At 35.5% G+C, this 23,599-nt stretch overlaps 1 protein-coding gene across 1 annotated transcript in view; it reads left to right on the forward strand.

Annotated features, from left to right (window-relative positions):
* Positions 1-16,097, forward strand: part of LOC105465489 (NUS1 dehydrodolichyl diphosphate synthase subunit) — a 32,765-nt gene extending 16,668 nt beyond the window's left edge. The window contains exons 2-5 of the mRNA XM_011713942.3: positions 726-851; positions 1,718-1,867; positions 11,267-11,366; positions 14,520-16,097. Coding sequence (XP_011712244.1) covers positions 726-851; positions 1,718-1,867; positions 11,267-11,366; positions 14,520-14,610 — 467 coding nt within the window. The 3' untranslated portion in view covers positions 14,611-16,097. The remainder of the gene's footprint in view (positions 1-725; positions 852-1,717; positions 1,868-11,266; positions 11,367-14,519) is intronic.
* Positions 16,098-23,599: the final 7,502 nt, after the last annotated feature.

Genomic DNA, 23,599 nt, shown 5'->3' on the forward strand with positions numbered 1-23,599 from the left:
AAAACTGCCTCTGCAAATTGTCAACGACTTGTTCCTTTTTTTAGTTTGAGCTCTTACTAGTTTTACATTAAATGTATGTCACACAGTTCCTTTGTCTTTCTCAATAACATGACAGTAGTTAACAGTGTTAACTTTTCCCTGCATAGAGGACCATATATTTTATGTATTTTATTTCTGTGCTTTGTTTTAATTTACTAAATTGTTACTTTTTCTGTTCTCTACTTTTTATGTAATCCATATTACTACTTCTTATGATTTAAAAAACTAATCAAATTGAAGCAATAGTATTTAATACAAGTAGTAAATCTGCAGAAAAGGTACATTAGACTGTGAGTGAGGAACACAACAGGCTCTAGACCCCTGCTGCAATTTATAATTTCTTGGAGAAGAACCTTAAAGAGTTCTTAAAGGCCTCAGTTTCTGAATCCACAAAGATTTTAAGTAAGTGATCTCTTAAAAGTCCTTTCTAAGTCTAAATTTCTGTCATATTCACATGCCACTACTTAAGTAGTTACTTCTGTTCTTTTTTTTCCTGGAAGGCAGACTCTTGTATTAACAAAGTTTTGTTGTCATATTTTCCTTTTAGATTCTAGTTTAGGACTAGTCATTACAGCTTTGCTTGACATTTGTTCAGTACTGGATCTAGTGTTGTTTTCACAGCAAGCATTCACTTGAAGAGGAAAAATTAACCTACTTGCGTTTTACTTGCCTTTTTCTTTTTTAAGGTATTTTCAAAAGAAATAATTCCAGATTGATGGATGAAATTTTAAAACAACAGCAAGAACTTCTGGGCCTAGATTGTTCAAAATACTCACCAGAATTTGCAAATAGTAATGACAAAGATGATCAAGGTAAGCATGAGTGTATAATTGAACATGTGACATGGGAAGATGTGTGTTTCATGTTTCATGGCAATTTCTGTTACTCTGTCATTTATTCATTCACGTTGCTCTCGTAGTCTTTATTGTCAACATCTTTAATCATCAGATTTAGACTTTCCCATCTTAATCTTGGTAAAAAGTGAACACATTGTGAGGATTTTATTTAACCAGGCAAATTTTTTAACTGGTTCCACAGAAAATCCATAAAATGGACACATTTGTAGGGATATTGAAATGAATATATAAATAGAGGTACAACTGGTTGTTCTATGGCATGAGGGAAGAAATTGAATCTTTGCTGGACAAGAAAGAATTTGCATGTCTATAGATAAGAATTTTGCAGTGTTATCTGAGAATCCCTATCAGTTGTAAGATAGCTCCTATGGAAGTAGAATTGATAAAAGGTGTGTATGCTATAGGCAATGCATATTCCACTGTAACAGTTTTTTCTTAGTCTTTATTTTTTCTTTTATTCTGTGTTACTGCTAACTGTATTGCAATTATAGAGGAAATTTTAGATGCATGAAAATTTGTTAGCTAGCCTGTAAAGCTTCTGTTTTCTAGAGGATGTAGTCACAATACATAGTCATTCTGAACACTTTGAAAAGAAGGCAGTGTATAAATTTATACATGGACGTGATTTGGGGTGCATAGATCCTTTCAGAGGAGAATAGCTAAGTATGTTTTGATATTGAAATTGAAGGGCTTAAACAATTCTTGTTTACTGTAAGAACTGTATGTTTATTTTGGTCTAAACCGTATATTTCTTAAAACTGATTTTGAAATAGACTTGTAAGAGAGTGTTTTTAAAATACATTGTTTGTTTTTTCTTCCAGTTTTAAATTGCCATTTGGCAGTGAAGGTGCTGTCCCCGGAAGATGGAAAAGCAGATATTGTGAGAGCTGCTCAGGACTTTTGCCAGTTAGTAGCCCAGAAGCAAAAGAGACCCACAGATTTGGATGTAGATATGTTAGGCAGTTTACTTAGTAAGTTTTTAATATATATACATATATGTGTATATGTATGTGGTGTGTGTTTAGTTTTGTCACAGAAGGATACAGTATGAAAGGAAATATTTGTTTCTTTCATACTATAAAGCCTGATTCTTTTTGTTGCTATACCTATTAAATTTCTGAAATTTAAAGACCTATGTGAAAATGGTTTCGAGACAATGAGATTTGTAGCCACTCACTTGCATGAGGATTTAATGGTAAAGGGGACGACCTTTGAGGATCTTTTTTGTAGTGATGACTGTTCTTGAAAATAGGACTTCTGCTTGTTAGCCTTCCTCTCCCTCTTCCCCTTTCTTTTTAGTTTGAACTTTCCCTTAACTTTGAACTTAATCTTTTTATGAGGTGATCCCAGGAATATAACCTATAATCTTACTGTTACCCTGATTCCTTTTTAATTATTCTTTCTCTTATGCTGTACCAAATATACAACTGTATTTGTCATGTTATACCAAATATAACTTTTTTTCTTCAGCTGTTTAAAAAAGCCTTTGGTTTGCTTATTCTCTAGAGAATTCCCTCTAGGACCTTTTTGCCTTACCATCATGGTCCTTCTTGCTTACTAGCATTAGCCTTGATCCTTTTGAAGAAAGACAGTCTCTCTAGTAAATTCATGTTCATTAATAGTTTCTATAGACATACAGTTTTAGACATTCATTCATTTTTTATTACTTAGAATATCCATTTACTTATTAATCATGCATTTTCAGGCTGGATGGGGTGGCTCACACTTGTAATCCCAGCACTTTGGGAGGCTGAGGCAGGTGCATCGCTTGAGCACAGGAGTTTGAGACCAACCTCGGCAACATAGCAAAACCCCATCTCTACAAAAAATAAAAAATTAGCCAGGCATGGTGGCTCATGCCTGTGGTCCCAACTACTCAGGAGGCTGAAGCAGTAGTATAGTTTGAGTTCAAGAGGTAGAAGTTGCAGTGAGCCAAGATCGCATCAGTACACTCTAGCCTGGGTGACGGAGTGAGACCCTGTCTCAGAAAAAGAAAAAAAAGAAAAAGAAATGCATTTTCTGTCTAATTTACTTATTTACTTAACTCTCCATTCTTTGTTTCTTCCACTTTGACATGTGTCCATCACAGAGCAAAGTCCATATCCCACTTCTTGGTTTCGCTAACTTCCTACTTTTGTTGACTACTTGTTTCCTACCCTACTCTTTGTATTCTCTGTCATTGCCTAATTATATTCAGGCTCAGTGAGTAGTACACCATTATGAGAGCTCTCTGCTCAGATGTTACTGGGATGTTGACTGTTTCCTGCACCCTATGAGGTCCTAATAAGAGAGTAATTTCATAAGGACATTCTAAAAGTTGATGGAGATCCAAAGATGACCTTCAGGTAGTCCATGGGAAAGCGCTAATGTTTATTAAGCCCAGGTGTTTGCCTGCAGGCATTGTAGGCTTAGGGTACATGAAAATGTACACAATTCTTAACTCATTAATTTGACAGAAGCAAGCATTCTGAATACCATCACCCCCAAAGTTCCTTTGTGACTGCTTTTAGTCCCCACTCCTGCCCCCTAAAACAGCAACCACTGGTCTGGCTTCTGACTATGCTGTTGCTTTTTCTATGAATTTTATATAAAAGGAGTCATACAATATATAGTCTTTTGTGTCTTGCTTTGTTTACTTACTGTAATATTTTTGAGGTTCATCTATGTAAAATGCATTAGTCATTCATTATTTTTTATTGGTGCGTAGTATTTTCTAGATATACTACATTTTACTCATGCATTCATCGGTTAATGCATATTTGGTTTGTTTCCAGTTTTTGAATAATGCCGTATGACCATTTGTGTACAAGTTTTTGTGTGGATGTTTGTGTGTTTTCAAGAATTCAGAAAGTCAGAATTCTATCAGATAAATTTAACAAAGAAAGTGAAATAATTAAAAAGAATCAAGCAGAAATTCTGGAGTTGAAAATGCAGTTGACATACTGAGAATGCATCAGAGTCTCAACAGCAGAATTGATCAAGCAGAAGAAAGTTATAAGCTTGAAGATAAACTATTTACAAATACACAGAGGAGACAAAAGAGTGAAGCACACTTAAAAATCTAGGAAAAAGCCTCTTGAGGGCAAATCAGAGTTATTGGCCTTAAAGAGGAGATAGAGAGAGATGGGGTACAAAGTTTATTCAAACCTAGAGAACTTCCCAAACCTAGAGAAAAATCTCTGCATTCAACTACAAGAAGATTATAGAACACCAAGCAGATTTAACCGAAAGATGACTACTTCAAGGCATTTAATAATCAAATTCCCAAAGGTCAAGGATTAAAAAAAAAGAGGATTCTAAAAGCAACAAGAGAAAAGAAACAACATACAATAGAGGTTCAATATATCTGGCAGCAGACTTTTCAGTAGAAACCTTACTGACTGAGAGAGTGGCATAACATATTTTAAAAAGTGCTGAAGGAAAGAAACTTTTACCCTAGAATAATAGTATGCCCAGTGAAAATATCCTTCAAACATGAAGAAGAAATAGACTTTCCCAGACAAACAAAAGCCAAGAGATTTTATCAGCACCACACCTGCCCTGCAAGAAATGCTGAGGGGAATTCTTTAATCAGAGAGGAAAAGATGTTAATGAGCAATAAATCATCTGAAGGTACAACTCTCACTGGTGATAGTAAGTACACAGAATATTACAGAACTGTAACTGTGGTATATAAAACTACTGTCAAATAAAAAGACCCTGATGACCCAGTCAATAATAATAACTAAAACAACTTTTCAAGACATAGACAGTACAATAAGATACAAATAAAAACAACAGAAAGTTTTAAAATGGGGAGATGAATGTAAAGTGTACAGTTTTTATTAGTTTTCTTTTTGCTTATTTGTTTATACAAGCAGTATTGTTATCAGCTTAAAATAATGGGTTATAAGCTGGTATTTGAAAGCCTCATGGTAATCTCCGATCAAAACACTTAAAAGAGATACACAAAAAATAAAAAGCAAGAAATTAAGTCATACCACCAGAGAAAATCACCTTCCCTAAAAGGAGGACAGGAAGGAAGTAAAGAAGGAAGAGAAGACCACAAAACAACCAGAAAACAAATAACAAAATGGCAGGAGCAAGTCCTTATCAATAATAACATTGAATGTAAGTAGACTAAACTCTTCAAAAGACATACAGTGGGCGGATGGATAAAAAACAAGACCCAATGATCTGTTGCCTACCAGAAACATACTTCACCTATAAAGACATATACAGACTGAAAATAAAGGGATGGAAAAAGATATTTTATGCCAATGGAAACCCAAAAAGCAGGAGTTATTATACTTATATCAGACAAGAGATATTTCAAGACAAAAACTCTAAGAAGAGACAAAGAAGTTCACTGTCTAGTGATAAAGGGGTCATTTTAGCAAGAGGATATAGCAATTGTACATACATATGCACCCAACATTGAGAACCCAGATATATAAAGCCAATATTAGTAGAGCTAAAGAGAGAGAGATAGACCCCAATACAATAATAGTTGGAGACTTTAACACTGCACTTTCAACCGTGGATAGATAAAGACAGGAAATCAACAAAGAAACGTTGAACTTAATCTGCACTGTAGACCAAATGGATCTAATAGATATTTACAGAACATTTTATCCAATGGCTGCAGAATATACATTCTGCTTGTCAGGACATGAAACATTCGCAAGGAGAGACCATATGTTAAGCCACAAAACAAGTCTAAAACATTCACAGAATTTGAAATAATATCAAGCATTTTCTCCGACCACAATGGAATAAAACTAGAAATCAATAACGAGGAATTTTGGAAACTATACAAACACATGGAAACTATATCAATATGCTCCTGGATTACCAGTGGGTAACTGAAGAAATTAAGAAGGAAATTGAAAAATTTATTGAGACAAGTGATAATAAAAATACAACATACCAAAACGTATGGGATGCAGCAAAGCAGTACTAACAGAAAAGTTTAAAGATCAGAGCAGAAATGAATGAATTTGAAATGAAAAAGTATATACAAAAGATAAAAAAATTGGTGGTGTTTTAGAAAAGATAAAATTGAGAAATCTTTAGTTAGACCAAGGAAAAAAACCAGAAGACCCAAATAAGTAAAATCAGAGATGGAAAGGAGATATTGCAGAAATTCAAAGGATCGTTAGTGGCTGCTGTGAGCAACTGTATGCCAATAAATCCCCCTTGGAAAATCTAGAAGAAATAAATAAATTCCTAGACACATACAACCCACCAAGATTGAACCATGAAGAAATCCAAATCCCAAAGAGACCAATAATAAGTGATGAGATTGAAGCTGAAGTAATAAAAAGTTTTAGAGCAATGGAAAGCTCAGGACTTGATGGCTTCATTGCTGGGTTCTACCAGACATTTAAAGAAGAACTAATACCAATTCTACTCAAACTGTTCTGCACAATAGAAAGGAGGGAATGCTTTCAAATTCGTTCTATGAAGCTAGTATTGCCATGTTACCCAAACCAGACAGAGACACATCAAAAAAAGAAAACTACAAGCCAGTATCACTGATAAGTGTTCATGAAGAAATCCTCCACAAAATAATGGCAAACTAAATTCAACAATATATTAAAAAGATCATGACCAGGTGGGATTTATCCCAGGGATGCAAGGATGGTTGAACATACACAAATCAATGAATATGATATATCAACAGTATGAAAGATAAAGATCATGATCATTTCAATTGATACTGAAGAAGCATTTGATAACATTAAACACTTGATGATAAAACCCATAAAAATCTGGCTATAGAAGGAACGTACTACAACATAATAAAAGCCATATATGATGGACCCATAGCTACTATCTTTCTGAATGGGGAAAAACTGAAAGCCTTTCCTCCTAAATCTGGAACACAAGGATGCCCACTTTCACCACTGTTATTTAGCATAGTACTGGAGGTCCTAGCTAGAGCTATCAGACCAGAAAAAGAAGGAAAAGGTATCCAGATTGGAAAGGAAGAAGTCCTTCTTTGCAGATGATCTGATCTCAAATTTGGAAAAACCTAAAGATTCCACCAAACAACTATTAGAACAGATAAACACATTCAGTAAAGTTGCAGGATACAAAACCAATGTACAAAAATCAGGAGCATTTCTAGATGTCAATAGTGAACAATCTGAAAAAGAAACCAAGAAAGTAATCCCATTTACAATAGGTACAAATAAAATTAAATATCTAGGAATTAACCGAAGAAGTGAAAGATCTCTACAATGAATACTGTGAAACATTGATGAGAGAAATTAAGGACAGCGGCCAAAAAATGTAAGCCTATTTTCCGTTCATGGATTGGAAGAAGAATCAATATTGTTAAAATGTCCATACTCCCCAAAGCAATCTGCAGTCATTGCAACTTCTATCAAAATATCAATGACATTCTTCACAGAACTAGAAAAAACAATCCGAAAATTTGTATGGAATCACAAAAAGACCCAGAATAGCCAAAGCTGTTCTGAGCAAAAAGAACAAAACTGGAGGAATCACGTTACCAGACTTCCAGTTATGCTACAGAGCCATACTGATAGTTACCAAAACAGCATGGCACTGGCATAAAAACAGACACAGACTAATGGCAGAGAATAGACAATCTAGAGACAAATGCATACATCTCCAGTGAACTCATTTTTTGACAAAGGTGCCCAGAACATACTCTGGGGAAAACCAGTATCTTCAATAAATGGTGCAGGGAAAACTGGATATCCATATGCAAAAGAATGAAACTGGAACCCTATCTCTTGTCACATCCAAAAATCAAATCAAAATGCATGAAAGACTTAAATCTAAGCTCTCAAACTAGGAAACTACTACAAGAAGACATTGGGGGAAGCTCTCTAGGACATTGGACTGGGCCAAAACCCTACAAGCACAGGCAACCAAAGCAAAAATGAACAAATGGGATCACATCAAGTTAAAAAGCTGCTGCACAGCAAAGGAAACAGCAAAGTGAAGAGACAACACAGAGAATGGGAGAAAATATTTGCAAACTACCCATCTGACAAGGGCTTAATAATGAGAATACATAAGAAGCTTAAGCAAATCTATAGGAAAAAAATCTAATCTGATTTTTTAAATAGGCAAAAGATCTGAATAGATATTTCTCAAAAGAATACATACAGATAGCAAATAGGTATATGCAAAGATACTCAATATCACTGATCATTGGAGAAATGCAAATTAGACCTACAATAACATATCGTAAAATGGCTTTTTTTTTTTTTTTTAACAACAGGTAATAACAAATGCTAACGAGGATGTGGAGAAAGGGAATCCTTGTACACTGTTGGTGGGAATGTAAATTGGTACAACCAGTATGGAGAACAGTTTGGAGGTTTCTCAAAAAACTAAACATTGAGCTATCATATGATCCAGTAATCCCACTGCTAAGTATATACCAAAAAGAAAAGAATCTGCACTCCTATGTTTATTGCAGCACTGTTCACAATAGCCAAGATTTGGAAGCAGCTGAAGTGTCCATCAGCAGATGAATCAATAAAGAAAATGTACAGGTGGACCATAGAGTAGTATTTAGCCATAAAAAGAACAAGATCCTGTCATTTGCAGCAACACAGATGAAACTGGAGGTCGTTATGTTAAATGAAATAAACCCGTCACAGAAAGACAAACATCACATGTTCTCACCTGTGGGAGCTAAAAATTAAAACAGTTGAACTCATGGAGATAGAGAGTAGAGGGATGGTTGCTAGAGGCTGGGAAAGGTGATGGGGGAGTGAGCCGGAGAGAAGTGAGGCTGGCTACTGTGTACAAAAAAAAAAAAAATTGAGTAAGATTTTTTTTTTCAAAGTTGTGTCTATTCAGGGTCCTTTGCATTTTTCTACAAAGTTTGGGATTGGCTTTTTAATTTAAAAAAACTCTGCTGGGGTTTTGATATGGATTGAGTTGAATCTATAGCTCAATTTGGGGAAAGTTGCCGTCTTAACAATATTGAGTCTTCCAGTTCATGAACATAGTGTATTTCTCCATTTGTTTGGGTTCTAATTATCTTTTTTTTTTTTTTTTTTTTTTTTGGAGACAGAGTCTTGCTCTTATCGCCCAGGCTGGAGTGCAGTGGCACGATCTCGGCTCACTGCAGACTCCACCTCCCAGGTTCACGCCATTCTCCTGCCTCAGCCTTCCGAGTAGCAGGGACTACATACAGGCGCCGACCACCATGCCCGACTAATTTTTTGTATTTTTAGTATAGATGGGGTTTCACCGTGTTAGCCAGGGTGGTCTTGATCTCCCGACCTCGTGATCCACCCGCCTAGGCCTCCCAAAGTGCTGGGATTACAAGCGTGAGCCACCGCACCTGGCTGGGTTCTAATTTTCTTAAATAATATTTTGCAGTTTCAGGGTATAGAATTTCTACTTCTTTTGTTAAATTTACTCCTAGGTATTTTATTCTTTTTGATGCTGTTGTTAATGGAATTATTTTCTTAATTTTCAGGTTGTTTGTTAATACTTAGAAATATACTTGTTTTTTAATATTGATTTTGTATCCTGCAACCTTGCTAAGATACAAGTTCACCTAATAGTTCTAGTAGCTCTTTTCATAGAGACTTAGGATTTTCTAAATACAGGATCATGTTGTCTATAAATAAAGATTACTCCTGCTGTCTCTGCTGAGGTTATTTTTTTATTTTATTTTTTAGTCCGGCTTATGTCTATGTAGCTTAGTGGTTAGCCAGTGATTTCCACACTGGTTATGCTTAGATACCTTAAATTTGTAAGGCTTCCATGATTTCTGGTATTGGAAACTGAATTTAAAGTTGCCAGTAGTTCTCAAGTTTCCTTGGCTTTTGATTTTCACTGAACTTTCTTCCTGCCCTGTCCCCTACCCTGCTTCCCCTCCTAGTATGTATGTTATTTCCCAGTCGGCCATGGATATGTGAGAGTTTATCTGAGCCCTTATTTCCTGGATCTCACTGTTAAATTTCTTTCCATTGTACTAACTGGGGCTACAACCTCAGGCAAGTAAAGCTGTGTGTTTTCCTGTTTGTTCTCTTTTGAATTTCCCACCTTTAACTGTCAAACCATGGATTTTCATTGTTCCTTTTCCTTCTTGCCTATACCCTCCAGTTCCAAATTGAGTCCATATCTTTTGACAGCAAGTAGCAAATCATCTAATTATTCTGTCAGAGATATACTGGTAAAATGTAAGTTCCCTCCAGTTGATTGGGGTGGACATTGGGAGCAGTCCCAGGCAAGAAGGCCATAGACCTTTGCCATTCTTACTGAAAACTCTAGCTTTTTGTTTTGCTTTGATTTTTTAAAGAATAATTGTCCGCCTTTGGTCAGTATCTAGTGTTCTTGAATGGTTGGTTTTTTCCAATTTAACATGTTTTTTATAGAGAAGATTTGCCACCCTCTTTACATCACTATTGGTTTGCAGTTCCTTCTTGTCATTTTTTATGGAAGATAATTGATTGCTTTTTAGGTGATATAGGAATGTGTGTTCTTCTGCCTGGCCCATTCACTCTACCAGTATGGACTTTTAAAAGGACTTTGTTATGGAAGTAATTTTTTCAATATTGCTTCTGGACAGGACCACCTAATCCAGTTTCCTTATTTGACAAATGAAGGAATTTGGCACTGGAGAGATTGTATAGCAGATAAGTTAGTGGCAGAACTGAGGATATTAACTATTGGAACCTTAAAATTATAATATCTTTTTTCTATACTCTTCAAACTTTATTTTTAAGCTATTGAAATACCCTTATCCTTTTTTTCCCCAAGTCAGGTCTCATATGGAAACCAGTTCATGAAAGAGATAAAAATTGACCTTGCCCTTGTTGAGGCAGATGCTTGGTCTCCTTTTGCTCTCTGAGGCTGCTCCGGCTCTGGGGAGCACTGTAGACATTTGTAGTATATAGCTAGGAGTTGGTCTTTTTGGGTTCATAGCTGTAAAATGAGATACATGAGGGAAGGAAGGAGAATAGATACTTTTTAAATTTCCTTTTCGTCTCTGAAGTTATTCGATTCTGTGGCCAGAATCAAGCAGTCATGCCCTTAGAACTGTAGTACCTTTCCCAGGATTCCAAGAAAACACCTACGTTGAGTCTTAAAAGATACATGTGATTTTGGGGGCACCTGTTGGGTGTAGTGTGGGAGTTGGGTTACCCTTATCAGGCAATCAATCCAGTTAAATAGACTTTTGAGAAAACTTCCACATTTGGAATGAGCATAGATATTAAAGTATGTATTAGAGAGTTGGGGGTGGGGCATGGAGACATACCCGAAGAAAACAGGTAGTTTAAGAAACCAATTTGATTAATACATTTTGCCCTTGATCTGTGTGTTTCTGTGTGTGTGCATGTGGGTGCAGTGCATGTTAAGTTCATGTGTATTTCTTTATTTCCAAGGTTCAAATGGTTGTCCTGATCCTGATTTAGTATTGAAGTTTGGTCCTGTGGACAGCACATTAGGCTTTCTTCCCTGGCACATCAGATTGACTGAGATTGTGTAAGTAATTAAAAGTGTACTGACTTTGTTTAGATTCAGCAAGTGTTTCTTGAGCTCAGCACTATACTAGATCTGGTGGGGATTTCCAAAGAATTATAATACTGGATCTTTTACGTCAGTTATTTCACAGTGTCACAGGTAAAATAAAGTCATACATAAATGAGTTAGACACAAGAGAGCGTATAGTTGTGCAGATGTTTGGTATTGCCACTAATTACCTTAGGAGATCGGGAATGAGACATCATTGTAAAGGGTGTGGCTTGATCCACGGATATATAAAATGGGTACAGTTTTCATATTTAGAGGAAAGGCGAGAAGAGGGGAAAAAAGAAAACTTGGGGCGTGTTTTAAAGAAATAAGAAACTAGCCACACCGGAGCGGACAGTGTTAGGCAGTAGCATGAGATGAAATCATATAGTTCAGAGGTGTCAAGGTTCACAAATCTTTAAATGCCAGCATAAGGAATGTTTATAGTGGTAGGCAGGCAATAGGAAACCTGTTGAGCCTGTATATTATGTGGGAATGGTGATTTTGGAAGGTTTGTTTAGTAGCTTATGCACTAGAGTGGATTGGATTTGGGAAAGGATGAGATTAAAAAGACAAGTGAAGAGGCCGTAACTATAATTTAAGGGAAAATACATTGAAAAGAGTGAAATTGCTTATTTAGAACAGTTTAGGCAAACTTTCTATGAAGGGCCAGATAGTAAATATTTTAGGCTTTTCAGGCTATACAGTCACTTACAACTGCTCCTCTCTATTGCAGCTATGCATCTCTGCTGCTATAGCTAAACAACCAAGCATGATATGTGAACAAGCGTTGTGACTGTGTTCTGATAAAACTTTATTTACGAAAACAAGTATCAGGCTCCTAGGCTGTATTTGCTGACCCCTAATTTAGAATAAAGGAGAGACATAGTAGCCTTAAAATATATTTAAATGCTGGGTCTTGGAGAATACTACAAATTCTCTCTCTCATGACAAGTATTTACCAAGTATAATTGCAGGCCTAGCACTTTACTAATTGTGATAAAATTAGAGAAGAGATGAAATGACTCCTAAGTTTTTAAGCTTAAGTGACTAAGTGATTATGATATTATTGAGAGGAAACCAGAAAGTAAAGGGAATATTCAGTTTTGAAGGGAAGATGCAGATGATTTTGAGGCTATAGTCTATTTGGATGGATATGCTTAGTGTAGGACAGATAACGATGTAGAATTGATGCTTGAGTGAGAAGTCAAGGCTAAAGATGTATGTTTGGGGATCATGATAACCTAGGAAGTAGTTGAACCTATGAGAATACAGAGTATCTCTCCAGAGTGTACGAAGGGGTCCTTTAAGCTTGCGGGCAGGAGGGACAGAGTTTCAAAAAGAGGAGAGGACATGCAGCATGTTAGAGTTGGAAAGGACGCTAAATCATCTGGTCCTACCTTCTCATTTTATAGGTAAGGAAAATAGGGAAGAGACATTGTTCAAGCTTGTCACAAAGTGAGTTAGAACCCATGTCTCCAGACTCAGAGTTTCTTTATGGTGGGAGTATGTTTCTCTTACTTGGTTTTCTCCAAGAGTTTTCAAGTCATTTCAGGTGGTCTCCAAGTATGACAGCAGTGATGCCGTGGACAGTTGGGAGTGGTCTGGAGGGAAGAACAGAAGGATTTTGGTTTGAATCTTGACTATGCAGCTCAATAATGTGACTTTGGAAAGTAATTTAAACTTCTCTATATTTGTACAAAGGGCATGTTAATTTGGAGCTGAGAATTTAAATCTGATAATGGACAAGATATGAAGCACATAACAGGCTCTTCCTTTGACCTATGTACATGTCTGTGATAGCTATATCACATTATACTGAGGTTTGCTTTGTATTTGTGTACCCTTTACGAGACTGAGCACTGTGATGGCAGGGAAAATGTGTTAATCATAATACAGAGAAGGGAAGGGTGGGGTTCTGACAGAACAGACTGAGAAATAGCAACAGAGCTTCTGAGGCATTGAGGGCTAGTGGCACTATGTTTATTGAAGAGTTGTAGGAGATGAGGTTGATTGAAGGGGTAAGATGAGGAAGACTTAGGAAAGTTGAGAGTTTGAGGATGTTTGAAGCAAGCTTTAGCAAGAAGAATGCATTACATTTGTTCTTTGAGCATATTATTTCAGAGACGTGAATAAGACTTATGGTTGATAGCAGTTAATAAGAGATGATGAGGAGTTAGAAGTGGGTGACTTGTTTCAGAATTTCTGGCAGTCAGAGGAAGGATAAAGAAAAGTATAGCTAAAGACAGGCAGGAGTCCTTTCAAGGTAGGTTTGTTCACTCTTTTTTTGTGGTGCATGTGACTATGGGACTCTGTGACTCTTCTGTTCTGACCAGGTGTTTGACCCTGATACTATTTGGAATTCCCAGATTATATTTGGAATTCCCACATTATAAAGCTACATAAATTACAGATGTTTTTCATGTTAGTTATTGAAAATTAATAGTTACTTATAATATAAGAGAACCGTCTGATCGTGTATTCAGTCTATCTTTAAAGTGCTTATTTTCACACTGTAATTGCCCTTGAGTAATTGGAAATGGTGGAGATAAGTGTTGATTTATAGGTTGCTCACAACATGGCTACAATATTTCATCGCGTTTGGATGCTGTGTAGCCCTGCCCAACATTAAGCATGGCATATTAATTTTTTACTTGAACTCTTTCACAACGAGCTGAACAATCTTAGTAGAAATTGTTTGGCATATTCTGCTTATAATTTACCCTCAGAGCAGAGGGAATACCTATCTTCCATGAACACTCGTCAATAAACAGTGACCACTACCCCTCAGTGCCTCAGAGGCTCTCTGCTATTTCCCAGTCTGTTCTGTCAGGGTCCCACCCTTTTAGTCTCCATATTATGATTAAGACATTTTCTGTGCTTGTCATGGTGCTGTCTGGTAGAGGATAATTTGGTGTATTCTATTTTTTTTTTTTTTTTATTATTATTATACTTTAAGTTCTAGGGTACATGTGCATAATGTGCAGGTTTGTTACATATGTATACTTGTGCCATGTCGTGTATTCTATTCTTAACTTCTTTTTGTTCCTTATCTTCTGGTTCCCCCCTACATTACATACAGTGTATATCTAATTGCTTTTTTTCCCCCCTGTATTTTTTTTTCAGCTCTTTGCCTTCCCACCTAAACATCAGTTATGAGGACTTTTTCTCTGCCCTTCGTCAGTATGCAGCCTGTGAACAGCGTCTGGGAAAGTAGTGGTCATTGGTTGCATAATTTGATTTGAGGCTTATGGAGGAAAGGACCCAAGCGACTCTGATGTTTACAAAGCACCTATGAAACCCTGTACACACCTAGTTCATAATCCTCATAATTTATCAACAAACACAAAAAAGTGTCTTACTTGAGAGTGAGTGTGTGTGCGTGTGCGTGTGCACGTGCACACATGTGCACGTTTGTATGTATGGAAATAAACTTATAAATGGGGACGTATCGGAGAAGGAAATACATAGACCTACAACTTTGAGCAAATAGCAGCAATGTTTTAGGAACTGAAATGTCACACTTAAAGTCTTCAGCTCAGCTACTTCCCTATTTTTGTGGGGAGCAAAGGGCCTGATTAGAACAGTTCTGGTTGTGTTTGGCGGGAGGGGAATAATTTTTGTTCAGTCCTTCTTAGTGACCAAACTTTAATTTTTAAGAATAATATATTGACTTACTGAACGGGAGCATTCTGAGTTGAAAGGAGCTCCAGAGGAGTGGAGTTCTGTGTTGCTCACATGTTAAAAGCTTGCTCACTTTCAGAGCAGAGGAAATACCTGTCTTCAGATATCCGTCCATTTTCATCTCTTAATTGTAGTCAAAAGTATGACTTGAGAGTATTGCTCTGGTGTCTCTATTCTGGGTTATGAAGATTATTTGAAAAATAACTCTTACCACATTGAAATGCAGACTTTTAAAAATTTAAATATTGGATTAGGCAGTCAAAAAAAACAAGCATAAAAGGTCAATAAGTTGTAATCTTGATAGTAAACGTGGAACACTAACTATAAATGGAAAGAAAGTTTTGATTTCCTTTTTTGTTTGATGGGCAGTATGCCATATTATACCCAAAGTTGGTTTAAAAAATATTTCCATCAACTATTTTTTTAAAAATAAACATTTGAGGGAAGTTACCAAGGCAGCTTTTTTCCTCAAAAGTAACCTGTTCCTCTTTGGAATAGCACATTTTAGGGGCATGGTTAATAACTGAGATTTTTACTCAGTAAATCCTGGTGGTTACTGTGTGTAAAATATCTTTAAGTAAGATTGAAGGCCTCTGTGGGGAATAAAATATTACCAAAGTCTATAAAAATAAATTTTACATGTTCTCTTTTATGACAGAGAGCAGCACTGGTTCTGTTATTTTTAAAATGAATAATTGATTTCTTGATAGGTGTTTAATATTTCTTCCCTCACTGCTGATTCTTAGATAGAAACCATTCTTGATATTTGATAGACTGTTTTCAGAAAACCCTTATCAACAAATGTACAATACTTATCTAAAACTGTACATTTAGAATGGAGCAGTTCAATACTAGATCTCAGAAGTTTGGAAAATAGCAAAGAAGACTGGATTTGGAAAGGATGGTCTACAGTTGCTTGTCAAATTCTGAAGCTATGAAGAATAAATGTTTTAACTTTGGATTATGAAACCCCATTTATGATTTTTTAAATACACTTGAAATAAAAATGGTTAAACTAAATTTTGGTCCAGTGACGTTACTTTGCACTGCATAATCCATTATACATTGTACGACTTTTTTGTTTTAATTTATTACTGAGAGTTTTGTGTGAAGCTACAGCATATCTAATCAGAGAATTTCTGATTCCTTATACTGTGATTATGTTATATTGAGGCATTTGTAATGCAGCTTAAGACTGAATTTATGCCTTTTGTAAACATGATAGGTATAAATGTCTTATAAACATTCTGGAGTATGTATAGCTTTAATGAATGAAATTTAATGGACCTGATTAAAATGAAGGGATTTAATCTTTGTTAAAGTGAAGTTAGTCAGATTACCTACTGGAATATAGCCCAAGCCACTAAAGGTTTAATATTTGCATTTTTCATGCTTTTATTTTCTCCTTCCATTCATAAGTATATACTTGAAAGTACATCTGTAGCCTATGATTTGAGTCTCTTGAAGTTCTAGGAGGAGGCAAAGTACAAACTACTAAGATTCTGTTTTCAGATGTAGTCATTCCAGAACCTTCTCTTTATGAGTTCACCTGCTAGTACAATCTCCACAACTTGAATGGCATTGTTTGTTCTATAATTCCTGCCAAAAGCATCACAAGTTGTACATCATCAAACCTCCCTTTGCACTCCCAAGAAGAACTGGTAATTTTAAACAAAAGTATGTGTCTTTATTTATATTGGAAAATACTGTCTTTGAATAGTTTCTTGTTGACACTCCCCACAATGGAAAAATTACCAAATTTAAACCTGTTTTATGAATGGCAGCTTGGAGCATAGCAAGAAGTTGAAGGATTTGAATTCCATTCCCAGTTCTCATTGTGTTTTGTTTCTTAAAACTGTAATAATCGTTACTGTTATAAAGTTTAAAAGGTGGTTTTAATGTGATTAGCAAATTCTGGTATATCGTGACTAACACTTAAGAATGCCTGTCTTTGAGAGGAAGGTGTTATAATATTAATGAACAGTGCCAAATACACTGTGCATATCTACAATTTAATCTTTGAATGTATGTTACCGGATTAGCTCCCTCCTCCTGTGTGATGGTACCATGCATAGAGTCAATCAAATCCTTGTGATGTTTTGTATGGACTTTGACAACATGTAAATAATGTGTAAAGCAAGTTTTTATGATTAAGGAATCAAATTTATTGAATTTTATTATTGAAAGTTGAAACTTAACATGTATGAACAAAATCCAATAAAAGAATATACTCTTTTCTTTGACTATAGTATTATGTGAATGCTACATTTATTCTGAACACTTAGGGGCTGCAAAAATGTAATAAGAAATGCATATGACTAGATAGCAATAGTGTTTTTTTTAGATGGTATGCTCTTGATTGAAATATATTCTCACTTTTACCGGGTTCAACATTTGAAATCTTACAATGTTACTTGCTTTTTGATAGATAATAGTGAAATAAATTCAGCTTTGCCGTTGCTAGAGTTGTCAAAATTCCACAGTAATTAAAATTTGAATTTTCACCGAATATGAAATTTCCAAATTAAAAACGTATTATGTGTACCCTTTTAAAAAGAAATGTGATAGTTCTTGTCAAATGAGGAAATTTAAAGGTAAAAGTTATGGTTTGTCTTATGCTGCATAGACTATTCACCCCCTAACTTGAAGGTCTAGTCATAAGACAATTGGTTTTTTGTGCATGGTTTTCATCTAAAATTAAGTTTACCAAAGGTAAATAACTGATTACTAGGAACTGCCTTTAGCAAAAATTACTATAAAGTTCAGGACAGTTTGAAATAAAACCCAGGAAACAAGATTAATGTGAGCAGTTCTCCAAGATCCTCGCTGGTAGGACATAAACTATGATAAAATGGGTAGGAAAAGGTATTGCAAAAAGAATTTCTTAAGGTTTAAAAGATACACTTTCATTATAGGAAAAAGGATTCAGAGAAACAAAGGATTGTAACCTTATTGATTACATTTTTGGTGATCACCGAGAATTTTTTGTACTTATATTTTTAAAAATGTATTCTACTGTAACAAGTTAATAAAGAGATTTTTTAAAAAACTATAAACTAGAAATTGAGAGTCTTACATTTTCCTTTGTATTTGATTATTGTGTCTGGATATAAATTATAATAGCACATGAAAATAAAATGTTTTAAAATGATAGTCCACATTCAGTTATTAATATTTAATGTTGGTCCAAATTCTTCAAATAATTTTATGCTCATTTCTTCTCTCCCTCATCTAGTGATTCAGGGACTGTTAATTTTAGCATGACATACCCAGATGATTGCAACAAATAAAATTAAATGTACTCTGAGGACAAACAGCAATAACTGCTATTGACTGTATATAGCCCCCTTCATTAGTAATTTAAGTTGCTGTTATGAGGACAAGAAAAAAATCTGGCTTGGAAAATGCAATCCTGGAAAAAACAAAAAATTCAGAATATGGATAAATGCTAACAGCATAGTTCTATACTTGTATAGAGTAATGTTTCCATTCTGATAAAGATTTATTTCAATTGCTATTATGGATGTGGTTCTATGTGTGCTTTATTTTAATGTGTATTTTTCAGTGTTAATTATCAGTAACAGCTATACTTAATAACTGCCTTAAATTTCTTATTTCTTTTTTTTAGAGATGAGATCTCACTATATTGCCCAGGCTAGGCTTGAATTCGGGCTCAAGCGATCATCCCGCTTCAGCTTCACAAGTAGCTGGGCTGAGAGGTTGTATGCCGTCACGCCAGGCAAATTTTTTATTTTACATGAAATAGAAGTAGATACAGGTAATGATAATAGTAGCCAACTGTTGTCACCAAGTATTTTAATTAGATTTCAGACAATTAGAAAATGGGACATCAAGAAAAATGTGGAAGCTACTTAGCTGGGGATGTTTGACATGGCATTCGTTTATCTAGTGCAGTGGTTCTCACCTGGAGTGATTTTGCCCCCCAGTGGACATTTGACAACTGGAGACATTTTATGTCACAACTCAGAGAGGAGGTATTAGTGGTATCTAGTGGGACCAGGCCAAGGATGCTGCTAAACGTGCTGCAATACACAGGACAGCCCTTGCAACAATTAGCCTCAAATGTCAGTAGTGCCAAGTCTCAGAATCTTTGGTCTAGTGTGATTTCTATAGTTTGTCACTTAATTTGTGGGAAGGTGGGGTGGTACTGGATGTTGCCTAAAATTTATCCTATAGGTTAATTTTTTAAAACATCCGATTTATTTAGAATTCATTATAGATCCTAGAGATAAATTATGTGCATATTTTAATTGTATGAAATGATATATTAACATTTGCCCACACATTATATTCATTATGTTCACATTTATCTTTGACATTTGACCTACCAGTTTTCCAAAGTTTATTGGTTTGTTGTCTTAAGTTTATTTGAAAGAAAATGTGTTCTTTGACAGATAGTAATGTTTTATCCGTGTACAAAGTTATGAGAAATCTCATGCTTCAGATCACCCATTATATAAACATTAAATTAGCAGTTTCTGCCATTCATTCTGTAGGTAATCGTGATTTCCACAGTTTAATGAGACAGGGTCTCACTCTGTCACCCAGGCTGAAGTGCAGCGGCACAATCTCTGACCCCCAGGCTCCCACAGCAGCCTCCTGAGTAGGTGGGACCACAGGTGCACATCACCATGCCTGGGGTTTTTTTTTGTTTGTTTTTGTTTGGTTGGTTTTTTTGTAGTTTTGGAAGAGACAGGGTCTCGCCATGTTGCCCAGGCTGGTCTGAAACTCTTGAGCTCAAGCAATCTGCCTGCCTCAGCTTCCCAAAGTGTTGGGATTACAGGCATGAGACACCACGCCAGACCAAAACTGATATTTAAAATGTGTGTGTGTAACACAACCATGGCTTGTTTTTGAGGTTACATCTCCAAGAACAGACTAAATCACTGTTAAATTTATTTGCCTCTTGTTTTTAAATAATTCATCTGGTGGTCTTTTTTTAGCCTTCTGAAAGCACAACATTGATTGAGGTGGTCTCAACCTTCTGTGATTTCCACAAATAAGTAATTAAGATTGTGTTTTTTATAAAGGGATTTTGCTTGCCCTGGAGAAAGATGACTTTTCTAGGGGATAATAAGAGGGAAATAAACCTGATTTTGTTCAGGTACATATGAGATGTAAATGTATATGAGAAACTAGTCCTCATAACTCTGTCATTGACTGGAGTGTGCAGTGCACACCAAATGTAAAGAATCCAGGAGATTAATAGGAATGTACAGAAAATCTCCAGGCAAATGATTTCATTAAATATTAATTTATGAGTTACTTGGAAACTGAAAGCTATCTATACATGAGTATGCAGACTATCAAATTGGTTGCAAATCCAAACTCTATCAGATGTACTGTAAGGTATCAGATGCCTCTTAGATGTTAAGACCAGCTACAATGCTCATAGCATATCAGTTAGTGATGCCTTTAATTATTTTAAAGGAGATAATCAGTTTCCTTACTGCCTACTCTTATGAGCACTGGAAGAAAAAAGCAAAGTTAACAAAATGAGCCTATGTGCTTCAGAATGTGAATTTTTGTCAATTAAAAGGAGAAATAAGTATTACACATAAAACAGCACTACTTAGCTGCTAAACTGGTGATTATGTCCAAGAATTCTCTATTTTAAAAAAAATCTAATTCCAAAAAGATGAACTTAGCTCTTGGTAGTTAAGCATGCTGCAAGGAGGCCTTCTGTAGCTCGTGTCAACATAATTTTTTCCTATCCCCAAATTCCCTGTCCTGTGTGAAGAAAAAAAAAGTGTATTCCTTTTTATCACAAGTAATAAGTAAGTTTACTCCTTATCACAAGCAAGCCTCACATTGTACCTCTGATACCATTTCTTCCTCTTTTCAGGATTTTTTTTTCCTTCCAGTCTCTGTGCTATATTCTTTCCCTCAGCTACAAGTATTTCAGGTTTTTAACCTTTCTAATTCCTCAAGTCATGGCATCTCTCCTTTTCCCTCCACTGTAAAATGTCTTGAAAGCCTTTACCTATCTCCTTGTTTCCTCAATATTCCTGATCCTCTTACCCTGCTCCCATATTACTTATCACTTTCTAACATATTATTTGATTTACTTATTAAGCTTATTTGTTAATAGCCTGCCTCTTACTAGATGGTGAGCTCAAAGTCAGGGCAGGAATTAAAATTGATTTAATTGACACATAAAATTTAGGTATATGTATTGAATACAACATGATGTTTTGATATATGTATACATGTAGAATGGGTAAATTGAACTAACTAAAGTCCATTAATTCACCTTTTTTGTGATGAAGATACAATCTATTCTCAGTGATTTTTCAAGACAATACATTCTTATGAACTTTAGTCACCATGTTGTACAATACATCTCTTAAACCTGTTTGTCCTGTTTTACTGAAATTTTGTATTCTTTGACCAACAGCTCCCTAACTGCCTCCACCCACTTCCCATACCCAGCCCCTGATAATTACCGTTCTACTCTCTATCTCTTGTGAATTCAACTTTTTTAGATTCGACATATAAGTGAGATCATTTGGTATTTGTCTTTCTTTGCCTGGTTGGTTTCATTTAACATGATGTCCTTTAGGTTCATCCATGTTGTTCCAAATACCAGGATTTTTGTCTTTTTAAAGGCAGGATGGTATGACATTATGTGTATATACCACAAATTCTTTATCTGTTCATCCATTGAACACTTAGGATGATTCCATGTCTTGGCTATTGTGAATAATGCTGCAGTGAACATGGGAATGCATATGTCTCTGACACACTGATTTCATTTCGTTTGGATAAATACCCAGCAGTGGGATTGCTGGTTCATGGTAGTTATATTTTTAATTTTTTTTTTTTTTTTTTTTTTTTTTTTTGAGAAAGAGTCTCACTCTGTTGTCCAGGCTGGAGTGCAGTGGCACAATCTCAGCTCACTGCAACCTCCGCCTCCTGGGTTCAAGCAGTTCTCCTGCCACAGCCTTCCAATTAGCTGGGATTACAGGCATCCACCACCATGCCTGCCTAATTTTTTGTAGAGATGGGGTTTTGAAATGTTGGCCAGGGTGGTCTCGAACTCCTGACCTCAGCCTCCCAAAGTGCTGGGATTACAGGTGTGAGTCACCATGCCTGGCCCTATTTTTAATTTATTAAGGAACCCTCACTGTTTTCTATACTAATTTGCCTTCCCTCAACTGTGTAAAAAAATTATGTTTTCTCCACATCCCCCCCACCCAACACTTTTGTTTTTTTGATACGAACCATTCTAACAGGTGTGAGGTGATATCTCATTGTGATTGTAATTTGCATTTCCCTGATGACTAGTGACATTGACCATTTTTTCATGTACCTGTTGGCTATTTGTATGTCTTTTAAGAAATACTTATTCAGGTCCTTTGTCCACTTAAAATCCAGTCAGTTATTTGTTTTCTTGCTATTGAGGTATTTGATTTCTTTATATATTCTGGATATTAACCATTTATTAGATATATGGTTTGCAGATATTTTTTCCCATTTCATAGGTTGTCTCTTCAACTCTTGATTCTATGGCTGTGCAGAACCTTTTTAGTTTGATGTAATCTTATTTGTTTTTTTTAGTTTGATGTAATCTTGTTTGTAATCTTATTTGCTTTTATTGCCTATGCTTTTGGAATCATATATAAAAAATCATTGCCCAGACCAATGCCATGAAGAGCTTTTCCCTTATGTTTTTCTCTTAACAGTTTTACAGTTTCAGGTCTTATGTTTAAATCATCAATCTATTTTGAATTGATTTTTGTATATGGTGAGAGATGAGGGTCTAATATTGTACATGTCGATACCCAGTTTTCCCAGCACCATTTATTAAGGATTGTTCCTTCTCCATTGTATGTCCTTGACACTTTTGTCTAAAATTAACCAATCATAAGTGTATGGATTTATTTCTGGGCTCTCTGTTCTGTTCCATTGGCCTATGTGTCTGTTTTTATGCTAGTACTATACTGTTTTGATCACTATAACTTTGTAGTATATTTTGAAGTTGGGTAATGTTATGTCTCCAACTTTGTTCTTTTTGCTCAAAATTGCATTGGCTTTTCACAGTCTGTGGCTCCATATGAATTTTAGGATTTTTTTTTTTCTATTTCTGTGAAAAATGTCATTGCATTGAGTCTGTAGATCACTGGGTAGTGTGGACATTTTAACAATATTCTTCCAATTCATGAACATGGGATAGCTTTTTGTTTATTTGTGTCATCTTCAATTTTTTGCTTTTATCAGTGTTTTATAGTTTTCGCTTTATAGGTGTCTCACCTCTTTGGTTAAATTTGTTCCTATTTTTTTTAGTATTGTAAACAGGATTTTATTTTTTATTAAAATTTTGTATTGGTGTTCTTAGGTAAGTCTGAAGTTTCTGTCCTTTGCAGTATAATTCAGGTTTGGAATCAATGTTATGTTTTCTTTATAAAAATTAATGGAAAGTTTTTTCCTCTTTTAGAAATGTTTAAATAGTTTTGGGAGTATTTGGTTCTTGAAGATTTGGTAGAATTCCCCTCTGAATC

This window comes from Macaca nemestrina, chromosome 5 (assembly GCF_043159975.1).
Source record: "Macaca nemestrina isolate mMacNem1 chromosome 5, mMacNem.hap1, whole genome shotgun sequence".
NCBI lineage: Eukaryota > Metazoa > Chordata > Mammalia > Primates > Cercopithecidae > Macaca > Macaca nemestrina.